General features: G+C 40.0%; 1 protein-coding gene across 3 annotated transcripts in view; it reads left to right on the top strand.

Annotated features, from left to right (window-relative positions):
* The window catches only part of LOC140726945 (copper-transporting ATPase 2-like), a 113,820-nt gene that overhangs the window by 52,110 nt on the left and 48,951 nt on the right, over positions 1–12,759 (top strand). For all 3 annotated transcript variants that reach the window (XM_073043983.1, XM_073043982.1, XM_073043981.1), the window contains exons 6-9: positions 20–96; positions 186–357; positions 6,486–6,719; positions 8,020–8,111. In XM_073043983.1, coding sequence (XP_072900084.1) covers positions 20–96; positions 186–357; positions 6,486–6,719; positions 8,020–8,111 — 575 coding nt within the window. The remainder of the gene's footprint in view (positions 1–19; positions 97–185; positions 358–6,485; positions 6,720–8,019; positions 8,112–12,759) is intronic.

Consider the following 12,759-nt stretch of genomic DNA (forward strand, 5'->3'; position numbering starts at 1 on the left):
AACAGCTATTTTATTTTAGGGACTTGGCTTTGGAGCATCTTTGGTCAAAAGAGATACAGCAGTACACAATCTGGATCATAAAGAGGAAATAAGACAGTAAGCCAATTAATATCTTTCTTAATGGAAAGAGGAAATATCAGTTTAGTTTGAGTGATAATATGTTATTGTTCTTGTGTCCATTTAAGGTGGAGGAAGTCCTTCTTGTTTAGCCTTATTTTTGGCATCCCTGTCTTTGGCCTAATGATATACATGATAGTGATGGACAAGCACAGTGGCTCCATGCCTCCGGAACAAAATATTATTCCGGGTTTATCGATTCTCAATCTGGCTTTCTTTGTTCTGTGTACTCCTGTTCAGGTGAGTGAAATTTTTTGGAAAATGCAGAAGGGATCTGGTGATCCTGCTGAAGTATTGGGCACAGGACAGTTCAAATTAGATGTAAATGTTACTGTAGTATAAGAAATCAGTTGTTCAAAATCAACCTTTTCAACAGTTTAATAACAAAAGTCCCCTCACCTTCACCTTCTATGAATTGATTTAAATTCTAGCTGTATTGCTCTGAAGTCTCTCCAATATAAGTAAAGAAAATGAAAATAATTTGACCTGGCTGACCTGCCTGACATGACCACTGCTTCTCCGTTGGGATTTTAAAAAAATTGCATGTTGAGGTGTTATTGCTGATATTAAATGCTCATCTCGTGGCTTTGCAAGGAAAAACTAAAATTCTAGATACATGGACTAAATAGAAGCAAACATTGGGTTCTTAAGAGCATAAGCATATGAGAAATAGGAGATGAAAAGGGCCTTTTTGTACCCTTGAATCTCTGCTTTTCAAAAACATTATGGCTGATCTTCAATATCAACAGCATTTTCCTGCTCTATCCCTTGACTAACTTAATACCATAATTCTATTGATCTCTGCTTTGAATCAATGACTGAACTTTCACAGCCCTCTAGGACAGAGTATTCCAAAGATTCTCTTCTTTTTGAGTGACGGAGTTTCCTCTCAACACAGTCCTAAGTGGCCTATCCTTTATTCAGAGACTGGGAACCTTGACTATAAATTAAAAACACAAAATGCTGGCAGAACTCAGCAGGCCAGACAGCATCTATGGGAGGAGGTAGTGACGACGTTTCGGGCCGAAACCCTTCATCAGGAGTGAAGTAACATGGGATGGTCGAGTGGGGATAAGAAGTGGGGGGAGGGATGAAGTAGAGAGCTGGGAAGTGATAGGCTGGAGGGAAATGGGCTAGGGGGAAGGTGGAGAATTGTGGGAAATAAAAGAGAAAGAAAGGTAGGGCTGGGGGGAGATTGTAGTGAGGGGGGAAAAGAGAGAGAAAGAGAACCAGACTAAAATTATAGATAGGGATGGGGTATGGGGGGCAGGGGTATCAATGGAGGTCGGTGAGTTGAATGTTTATGCCGGCAGGCAGGAGGCTACCTAGGCGGGAGATAAGGTATTGACCTAGGTGTCCCTATCTATAATTTTAGTCTGGTTCTCTTTCTCTCTCTTTTTCCCCCCTCACTACAATCTCCCCCCAGCACTACCTTTCTTTCTCTTTTATTTCCCATAATTCTCCACCTTCCCCCAGTCCATTTCCCTCCAGCCTATCACTTCCCAGCTCTCTACTTTATCCCTCTCCCCACCTCTTATCCCCCCTCGACCATCCCATGTTACTTCACCCCTGATGAAGGGTTTCGGCTCGAAACGTCGTCACTACCTCCTCCCATAGATGCTGTCTGGCCTGCTGAGTTCTGCCAGCATTTTGTGTTTTTATTTATTTCCAGCATCTGCAGATTCACTCGTGTTGCCTTGGCTATAGATTCCTCAGTCAGGATAATTGGTATCTAATCTGTCAAAACCACAAAGTTCTGTTTATTTATTTGAGATCACTTCCTACTGACCTAACATCCTTTTCTCATTAATTATTTTAGAAAGGTGTTTAATGATTAACGAAGATGGTTCCTTCCAAAGCTTTAGCTGACATTTCGAGTTCTAAAATGCTTACTTAATACTCTAATTTATATTATTTAAATGTGAACATCTACTCTGCACAGAGGATGTTTACACGATGTTATGGGACCAATACATGCTCTATAATCCTCTTCATTTAAACTTTATGGATATGGGGAAATGGTGTTGAAGCTAACATTGGATCAACCATTATCTTAATCAAGCAGCAGAGTTAGTATGGGTGGGTCCAAATGGCCTTCTGTTCCAGTACATTTTTAAAAGTGTTTTCGTATCGGTCTAGGTTTCAGTGGGTAGAAATCTGGTTGCATGTTGAAGTTATATTCCAGAAGTTTTAATATATTAAAATTTCTGGAATGTAACAATCAGTAGTTCTATCTTATTAATGGGATGATCTTTGAGCCAAAGATAATAGACCTAAGACACTAATTAAAGAACAAATGCATTATCCCTGTACCCTGACCAGTATATATCCTTCAATTAACGTTGCTAAAAGAAATTATATTGTCATTATCATATTGCTGTTCATGGGAACACACTCTTTGAAAATTAGTTGCCATATTTTCAATATTGCAGCTGTCATAACACTTTCAAGATATTGTAAAGTGCTTTGTGACAGCTCTGGTTGTGAAAGGCTCCAAATAAGTGCTGGTCTTACTGATCTAATATTTTGTTTTCAAAATTCATCATCAGCAGGCCATTAACTACGCATTCTTGGAATCTGTTTTATATAATCACTACACTTACCTTAGTGTCTAACATTATTAGATTATTCTTTTGAATAACTGGATACATTGGGATTAGAATAATTAGTATGGATTGGGATCAGTGTGATTAGAATTCTATATTCTATCTTGAAAATGTCAACTGCCCAGTTCAACTTGTATTTGACTTGTTAGGTACTTGAAAAGCTTCCCAACGGGAGATAACAATGAAGATAATGGTTCTTGTAAATAAATCAAGGCTGCTTTCAAAAACAGTCACATGGTTTGAGAGTGAAACAAAGGTAGAAAAGTAAAGATTTTTGCACTGGAATGTTGTGATGTATTCTCTAGTCTATCTTTGACCTGTTTGGCATGGGTGACCCTACCAAGAACCAAAGCATAAAACCCTGGCTCCAGCCAACATAGATAGCTCTTGGGTCATTGAGGCATGAAAGCCTCAAAACCACTACAAGGTTGTGATCCTCTTGGCAGAGACAGCATTTATGGAGGGGAATAAACTGTCAACGTTTCAGGTCGAGACCCTTCATTAGGACACAAACTGCTGGAGGAACTCAGTGGGTTGGGCAGCATCTATGGAGAAGAATAAGCAGTTAATATTTTGGGTAAGACCCTTCATCAGTCCTGTTTGTTCCCCTCCATGGATGCTGCCTGACCTGCAGAGTCTCTCCAGTATTGTGTGTGTGTGTTGCTCTGGATTTCCAGCATCTGCAGAATCTCTTGTGGTTATCTCTGAGCACGTACTTTCTGCTGCTAGCTAGTGAACGTTTCTAAACTGACTTTTGAGAGCACAACAGCTTTTCAAGTTCATGCGCATTCATTAGTTAACTCTGCTGTTTCCTCGGGTTAGACCAGTGTTCCCAACCTTTTTTAGCCCTACCAAATTAAAAAATAAAAGCGAGAAGAGAGTGAATATAGGAACACTAGAAAATGAGGCCAACAAAATATTAACGGGGCACAAGGAGATAGCAGATGAACTAAATGAGTATTTTGCATCAGTCTTCACTGTGGAAGACACTAGCAGTGTGCCAAGTGTTAAAGTGTGTGAGGGAAGAGAAATGAGTGCAGTTACTATTACAAGGGAGAGGGTGTCACCTAGACCAGATGAACTGCATCCTAGGGTTCTGAAAGAAGTAGTGGTAGAGATTTTGGAGGCATTAGTAATGATCTTTCAAAAATCGTTAGACTCTGGCATGGTCCTGGAGGACTGGAAAATGTTTAATTTAGTTGGTGATTCTAATAATCTATACAGTAAATGAAAAGCAGTGTCTCTAACCAGGTGACCATTTTGTACCGAAGTTTCATTGTAATTCAATGGGTCAATATCTTCATCTCTTACTCAGAAATCATCATATATATGTTGCAAGTCACAGATAATTCTTTAATGATAAAGAATATTTTTTATTATATTTAAATTTTGCAGTAACTTTGCTCACAGAAAGATGGGTTATATTTAATTGGCTGGTGTGTTACAGGTTTTGATGTGAACGTCAGTAATTTTGATTTCTAATGGTTGAATTTCTGTTGATTAGAAGCATTTAAACAAACAATGGGCTATGTTAGAATCCACCAAAGCCTTTAGTTAAACAGATTTAGGAACTTAATTTTAAAAAAAGATGCTCCAAGACTGGATGAAACACTGGCCTTGATCCAGAATGCCCATGTGAAAATATTTTGTGTATATATAGGCATCCGTTAGTCTCGAGAGACCATGCTCAAGGACACAACACGTTGTCTTAGCTGAAGCTCGAACTAACAACCTTCAGATCACTAGACCAACGCCTTAACCCCTTGGCCACACGCCAACACATTTTGTGTATAAGAAAGAAATTAAGCAGGAAAAACGATTGCATTCCATTGTTAATTGAAATTCTTAGAAATGTTCATGGAAATAAAAGGTTGTAGAAAGAGGATTATTTATGGAAAGAGTAAGAAGAGCTCAAAGGGACAAGGAAAAGGCCTTGGAGAGCAGGATTCAGGAGAACCCCAGGCATTCTACACATGCGTGAAGAACGTGATGATGACTAGATTGAGGGTAGGACCAAACAGGGTTAAAAGAGCAAGCGTGCCTGCAGTTGGACGAGGTAGGTGGGTACTAAATCAATACTTTGCTTCAGTATTCACCAGTGAGAGGGACCTTGATGAAAGTGAGGACAGTGTAAAACAGACTGACGTACTGGAACATGTCAATGTTAGGAAAGAGGATGTGTTGGAACTTTTGAAAAACATTAGGATAGATAAGTTACTGGGACTGGATGGCATATACCGCAGATAACTACAGAAAGTGAGGGAAGAGATTGCTGTGCCTTTGGTAATAATCTTTGCATCCCCACTGGCTGCAGCAGCATTGCCAGAAGATTATGGATAGCAAATATTATTCCTTTGTTCAAGACTGGTAATAGGGATAATCCTAGAATTACCGATCAGTGAGTCTTGTGTCAGTATGGGCAATTTATTGTAGAGGGTTCTTACCGTCATGATTTATGAGCAATTGGAGAAGGATTGGCTGATTAGTGTGGGTCAATGTCGACTTGTAAGTTTCATGAGCCTGATTGAAATTTTTTTAGTAAGTTAAAAAACAAATTGATGAAGCGAGAGCAGTAATGTGGTTAATATGGGTATTAGTAAGGCATTTGACAGGGTTTCCCATGATAGGTTCATACAGAAGGGCAGGAGGCAGGGATTCAGGGAAACTTGGCTGCATGGATTTGGAATTGACTTGTTCACCGAAGACAGAAGGTGGTAGTAGTTGGAGTGTATTCTGCCTGGACACTGGTGACAAGTGGTTTTCCACAGAGAGCTGTTCTGGGACTTCTGCTCTTTGTGATTTTTATAAATGACTTGGATGAGGAAGTGGAAGGGTGAGTTAGTAAGTTTGCAGATGACACGAAAGTTAGAGATGTTGTGGATAGTGTAGAAGGTGTCGTAGGTTACAATAGGACATTGATAGTCTACAGAGCCATGCTGAGAAGTGTCAGATGGAGTTGATATGGTGATTAAGAAAGCATATGGTGCATTGGCCTTCATCATTTGGGGCGGGGGAGTTTGAATTCAAGGCCTCCAATGTAATTTTGCAGCTCTATGAAACTCTGGTTAGGCCACATCTGCAGTATTGTATTCAATTCTGGTTGCCTTATTGTAGGAAAGATGTGGAAGCTTTAGAGAGGGTGGAGAAACTTAACAGCATGACGTCTGGATTAGTGAGTATGTCTCATGAGGGAAGGTTGAGTGAACTATGGCTTTTCTCTTTGGAGTAAAGGAGGATGAGGGGTGACTTGATATGACAAGAGGCATTGCTAGAGTAGACAGTCAGCACCTTTTACCCAAGGTGTAAGTGGCTAATGCAAGAGGGCATAATTTGAAGGTGATTGGAAGAAAGTGTATGTGGGATGTCAGAGGCAGGGTTTTTTACACAAAGAGTGGTGGGTGGATGGAACACACTGTCAGGGTGATGGTAGAGGCTGATGAATTAGATACATTTAAGAGACTTTTAAGATAGGCACATGGATGAAAGAAAAATGGAGGGCTATGCAAGAGCAAATATTGATTTAGAAGTAGGTTAAACGATCAGCATAAAATTGTGGGCCAAAGTAACTGTGCTGATGAAGGGTCTTGACCCAAAACATTGACAGTTTATTCCTCTCCATAGATGCTGCCTGACCTACGGAGTTCCTCCAGCATTTTTGTGTGTGTTTCACTGTTCTATGTTCACTGAAGAGCAATTTTCTGTCCTACGTATATTCCATATATTTCACTGAAGTAGACTCCTATTTGTCATATATTTTCCTAGTTTATTGGAGGATGGTACTTCTACGTACAAGCCTACAAGTCTCTAAAGCATAAAACTGCCAATATGGATGTGCTAATCGTTCTGGCAACTACCATTGCATATCTGTACTCCTGTGTAATACTGATTGTGGCCATCGCTGAACGGGCAGAACAAAGTCCAGTGACTTTCTTTGATACTCCACCAATGCTGTTTGTCTTCATCGCCTTGGGGAGATGGCTGGAGCATGTAGCAAAGGTAATTCTTCATTTGTATATTTCCAGTTCCTCTGTGTTCCTTTTAAATTACTTATTATTTCAGTTTTATGAATCTCATGGTTCATATATTGTTGCTAACAGTTCTTCTTGTCATCAGGGTGTCAAAATGTTCATATTCCTGGTCATATGAGCTTTCCAACATGGCGATTAAATTGTGTGAACTTTCCTTTACAAACCTAATCACTGTTAAAATCTGCTAGGACAAATTGGTACAATGGAGCCTTTTACCAACCCAACAAAACACCTCTCCTATTTTATGTAGTATTAATACAGTTATTAAGCTGTTTTAAAACCTTTGCTGACCAGAGTTCAGAAATCACACGAGACGGGTGTAAAGTGATGGCAATGCTAGTGCAGTTATTTGGATAGATCTGGTACACTGGACAAATGGGTATCCAATATGGGGGATCCAATCACAAACAAGAGAAAATCTGCAGACACTGGAAATCCAAGCAACACACACAAAATGCTGGAGGAACTCAGCAGGCCAGGCAGCATCTATGGAAAAGAGTACTGTTGACATTCGGGTCAAAACCCTTCAGCAGGACTGCCAAAAGAATCCAACATGGGGATTAACTTGGATGAAGTTTGCATACAAGACCATAAGACACCGGAGAAAAGTTAGGCCATTCGACCCATTGAGACCGCTCCGCCATTTCATCATGGCTGATTTATTATCCCTCTCAACCCCATTCTCCTACCTTCTCTCCATAGCCTTTGATCCATATAACCATATAACAATTACAGCACGGAAACAGGCCATCTCGGCCCTTCTAGTCCGTGCCGAACGCTTACTCTCACCTAGTCCCACTGACCTGCACTCAGCCCATAACCCTCCATTTCTTTCCTGTCCATATACCTATCCAATTTTTTTTGGATCCCCTTACTAATCAAGAACCTATCAACCTCTGCTTCAAACATACCCAATGACATGGCCTGTACAGCTGTCTGTGACAATGAATCCACAGATTCACCAGCCTCTGACTAAAAAAATTACTCTAATCTCTGTTCTAAGGGGATGCCCTTCTATTCTGAAACTGTGCCCTCTGGTCCTAGACTTCCTCACTATAGGAAACATCCTCTCCTTGTCCACTCTATCTAGGCCTTTCAATAAGGGGAGGTTTCAATAAAATCTCCCCTCATTCTTCCAAATATCTAGGAGACACCAACAAGAAATCAGGAGGGGAGTTGAGAATGAAGTGGATGTAAGGGAGCATAATGGGGTAAGAGTTTCCTTAATAAAACTTTTCAGAATTCTAACAGATTATTTTTTATTATAGAGTAAGACTTCAGAAGCTCTTGCTAAGCTGCTATCCCTTCAAGCTACAGAGGCAACAGTGGTAACCCTGGGACCAGACAATTCAATACTGGGGTAAAAGAACATACTGAATTCAACCTGTTGTAATAGCCTCTTACAAATATTTGGAACAAAACTTTTATTTAGATCAATGCCCCAATGTGATATGTTATAGTTCTGTTTACATTGTTTTCCACTTTACTGCTCTCTGACATGTACAGAAGATGATAACTTGCCCTTAGGCTCCATCAACTTCCAACTAGTAACTGCACGAGAACGGTGCATGTTGACCTGTTATGCAGGGACCCCTACACCTATTAGCCACAAGTCATGAAAGAGCTTAGTCTCAATACCTTTGCTTGTAATATGGAATTACCATAAATTAGGCTTGTTTCTTAAGGCCTTGAAGGAATGTTAGTTAGGCGGACCACTGTTTTTTTTACGAGCCTCATCATTCTCCTGTTTGAGATCAAAACAATTGGATATTTTCTGCGGGTTGTGATGTTCAGTTGCAGTTCACTATTAACTTTTTTTTAAAAAAGGCATTAAAAGCATTTTATTAACTGATAGGACTTACAGAGAAATAGCGCTATGTGCTGGAAGTAAGAGAAAGCATTCAAATAACATATTGTAGGTTCCCAAAGCCATGTAGATTCTGTAAATGCCTATTCAGAATCAAAATCAGACTCAGAATCAGGTTTATTATCACTGACATACGTTGTGAAATTTGTTATTTTGTGCAGAGATATAGTTCAATACACAAAAATTACTAGAAGTTACAATCAGAATATATTGGAAAAAATAAGTAGTGCATAAAGAGATCAAAAGGTGAGGTAGTGTTCACAGTCCGTTCAGAAATCTGATGGCTGAGGGGAAGACGCTGTTCCTAAAACATTGAGTGCAAGTCTTCAACCTCCTGTATCTCGTCCCTGATGGTGACAATGAGAAGGGGGATGTCCTTAATGGTGAGGGTCCTTAATAATGGATGCCAGCTTACAGAGGCATTGGCTTTTGAAGATGTTCTCAATGGTGAGGAGGCTAGTGCCCATGATGGAACTGGCTGAGTCTACAACCCTCTGCCGGCTTTTTCGATCCTGTGCATTGGAGCCTCCATACCAGACGGTGATAAAATAAATCAGAGTACTCTCCATGATATATTTGTAGAAATTCATTAGAGCCCATAGTGACATATCAAATCACCTCAAACTCCTAGTGAAATATAGCTTCTAGAGTGCCTTCTTCATAATTGATCAATATGTTGGGTCTAGGTTAGATCTTCAGCGATATGCTATGGTCTGGGTGCAGATCGATGGGACTAGGCAGATTAATGGTTCGGCATAGACTAAATGGGCAGAAAGACCTGTTTCTGTACTATAGTGTTCTATGACTCCATGTTGGCACCTAGTGAATAAAATATGGATAAAATATAATGTTTTATGCATTGGCTTTGATACTGGAAAGTGTAAAGGTCATAATAATCCTCAGTTATCACATCACCAGCTCCATTCAGTAGATTATAAGGCAAATTATTGATTCTACCATATGTGTGGTAAATCAGAGAGATTACTTCTCAGACATACATAGACCGGAGTTAAAATGAGAATAAATACCATGCACATCTTAACACCTCCCCATTGGAAACAGTTCATTTACTTGTTCCAAATAAATCTCAAAAGATAACTGGACCTTAGGCTAGAAATGAAGTTTAAGCAGATGAATAATGTTTTGAAGTTTATGTTGGACTTCTCCAATGTTCTTTGCTTAATTCCTGTTTTTAATGTGCTCATTCCTGGTTGCGTTCAGTTACATGGAAAATGCTAGCTATCTACTATCTCCTTTTATGTGGGCTTGGTCATTAAACATCAGTCGATTGTTTAAGTGCGGGATGCATCATAATTATACCCATTACTTAATAGTCTGTGCCTACTTAATGCAATTAATTTCACAGTTCAGTGTAATTGAAAATAACATTGTCCTTTGTAATCTAATTGCTATGTGAAAATGTAATTTCAGCAACCACGTGAAGCATTGATCATCTACAACCTGTTGCAAAGCATTAGTTGCATGTTCTCTTGTCTCTTTACGTACAGTCAGTGGCCCTGTATTACGTACCAGAGTGAAACCCGGAGTAGTCTTCTGCTCTATAGCCCATCCACTTCAAGGTTCGACGAGGTTCACTTGATGTTCACTGGATGGTTTTTGTTTTGCACACCATTCTCTGTAAACTCCAGAGACTGCTGTACGTGAAAGTTCCAGGAGAGCAGCAGTTTTTTGAGATATTCAAACCGCCACCAACAATCATTCCACGGTCAAAGTCACTTAGGTCACATTTATTCCCCATTCTGATGTTTGGTCTGAACAACAACTGAACCTCTTGACCACGTCTGCATGCTTTTAAGCATTGAGTTGCTACAACATGATTGGCTGATTAAATATTTACATGAACACACAGGTGTACATGTGTATCTAATAAAGTAGCCACTGAGTTTATACTCAAAAAATAGGGGCGAAATTATTCAAATCTTGCAGATGAGGTACCTGCTATTTTCATCAGTCATCATTTCCTGATCATTTGCTTTTCCTTCTAATCTACATTCTTGCTTAATTTTCACCTTAAACATTAACATTTTATACAATACAGTGAAATGCGTTTAATTAAGTTATTTCAGTGGAATCTAATTCTATCCAATTGGAAGACAACTACTAGCTTTACAGATCGAGTTGTTTCTTAGAATCAGAATCAGGTTCATTATCATTGACATATGTTGTGAAATTTGTTGTTCTGTGGCAGTGCTCCAGTGCAAAGCATAAAAAATTACTGTAAGTTAAATGAAGTGGAAGAAATGAATGAAGAGGTAGTGTTCGTGAGTTATAAATCTGTTCAGAAATCTGATGGTAGAGGGTAAGAATCTGTTCCTTAAAACACTAAGTGTGTGTCTTTAGGCTCCTGTACATCCTCATTGATGGTCGTAATGTGAGAATGGTATGTCCCGGATGGTGAAGGTGTTTAATAATGGATGCCACCTTCTTGAGGCATTTCCCTTGATGGCAGGGTGGGTTGTGCCATGAGGGAGTTAGCTGAGTCCAAAATACTCTGCAGCCTTTTGCGATACTGTGCATAGATGCTGCCTGACTTGCTGAGTTCCTCCAGCATCTTGAGTTTGTTGCTCAAGATTTTTAGCATCTGCGGAATCTCTCATGTTTCAGTAGTGGCTTCCTCTCCCATGCCAACAAGCCTAAACACACAGGCCCCAGTTACACTTATTTGGATACAAAGAGCAGGGCAAGTCATTTGTAACTACAGTAAATTCTTGAAACAAACACTCTGTTCTGAATTGTCATGGCAAGGGTACCTGGTGGACAGTAGAAATGATTCTTCTTGAAAAGGTGTAACATCCTCACTGACATGTTCGAATCTCTAGGCCATGTCTGCTGAAAATGGGATATCATTGAATCCCTTCATCAGGTACACACAGAAATTCAGCTTAACCATCTCTCATCTCACCTGCATCTGCCCAGCCCCTCCTGTCTTACATGTGATTGGATCTGCAGATCCCACATTGCCTTCAACAGTCACCGCACTGGAGTGGAAGAAAGAGACTGCCAGTGATGAAGGAGACTGTGGGCTAGGGGAATCCTGGACAGTCTCAGGAGAAGAAGAAATGATGGCACCACTTTCACCAGATCACTAGAAGTAGCATGGAATGTTCTTCCCTCCTGCTCATGTCTGCATGTACGTGTTCGTGCTATTTCACTAAAATAATTAAAGTTAACTGGATGGATTTACTTTTGGCGATAGTGGAGTGAAAAGATGTTGGTTTGGCTCATGGGCTGGAAATGTAGTGTAAATGAGGAAGATGGTGTTGACAGCAGTTGTGATTGCCCCAAAATAACACTGGTGAGCAACTAACAAATTAGCGAAAGCAAATGCTGGCTTCCAGATCTTCCACCATTAAGCATCTGACTTAACATAAGCCACTTAATCAAGACTTTAAAAAAGAGAGCAGATTCCTTCACATCACTTGTTCAAATGATTCTTTGATTGAACATATTTTGCAACATGTCGGTGGTGGTAAACCAGATTCTGATTCTGAAACAAACATTTGGAAGAAAATACCCTTTTTTACGCTTTGGTGCTTCTGTTTGCAGCTGTGATATACAGGTAATTTCCTCCCATCCCGATCTTCTTGATCCATTCTCACAATCTATCATGTTGAGGCTGATCATGAGCAGAAACAGGAAAGGAAATGACACAAGTACCAGTGAAAAGGCTGTGCTGATGGAGACCAGGCTATCTACCAACATGATGTATATATCACACACCAGGCACCACTATGCTACATTAGAAATAATTTGCTTAATGAGGCGGAGTTCATAAGTATATGTTATGGAAATGTATGGCTTGGCACTTCTGATAATGCAGCACTTCTTTATTACTATACTGCAGTAGCAGCCAAACTCGTGCTTCAGAAATGCACAATCTTCTCACAATACCTCCTATAAATAACAAATAGCAGTTATCCACATTCCTTTACACTATAATTAGACGGCACAGTAAGACCCAGGAGCAGAATTAGACTGTTTGGCTATTAGACCTGCTCTCAGCCCCCATTCTCCTGCCTTCTCCCCGTAGCCATTCCAAACACACATCTGCTAGCAGCTGGAAAGACAAGGGCAGCAAAAGCATAGTAACAGCTGGAAGTTGTCCTCCAAGCTACACACT

The sequence above is a fragment of the Hemitrygon akajei genome, chromosome 4, assembly GCF_048418815.1.
Source record: "Hemitrygon akajei chromosome 4, sHemAka1.3, whole genome shotgun sequence".
In the NCBI taxonomy this organism is placed as follows: domain Eukaryota; kingdom Metazoa; phylum Chordata; class Chondrichthyes; order Myliobatiformes; family Dasyatidae; genus Hemitrygon; species Hemitrygon akajei.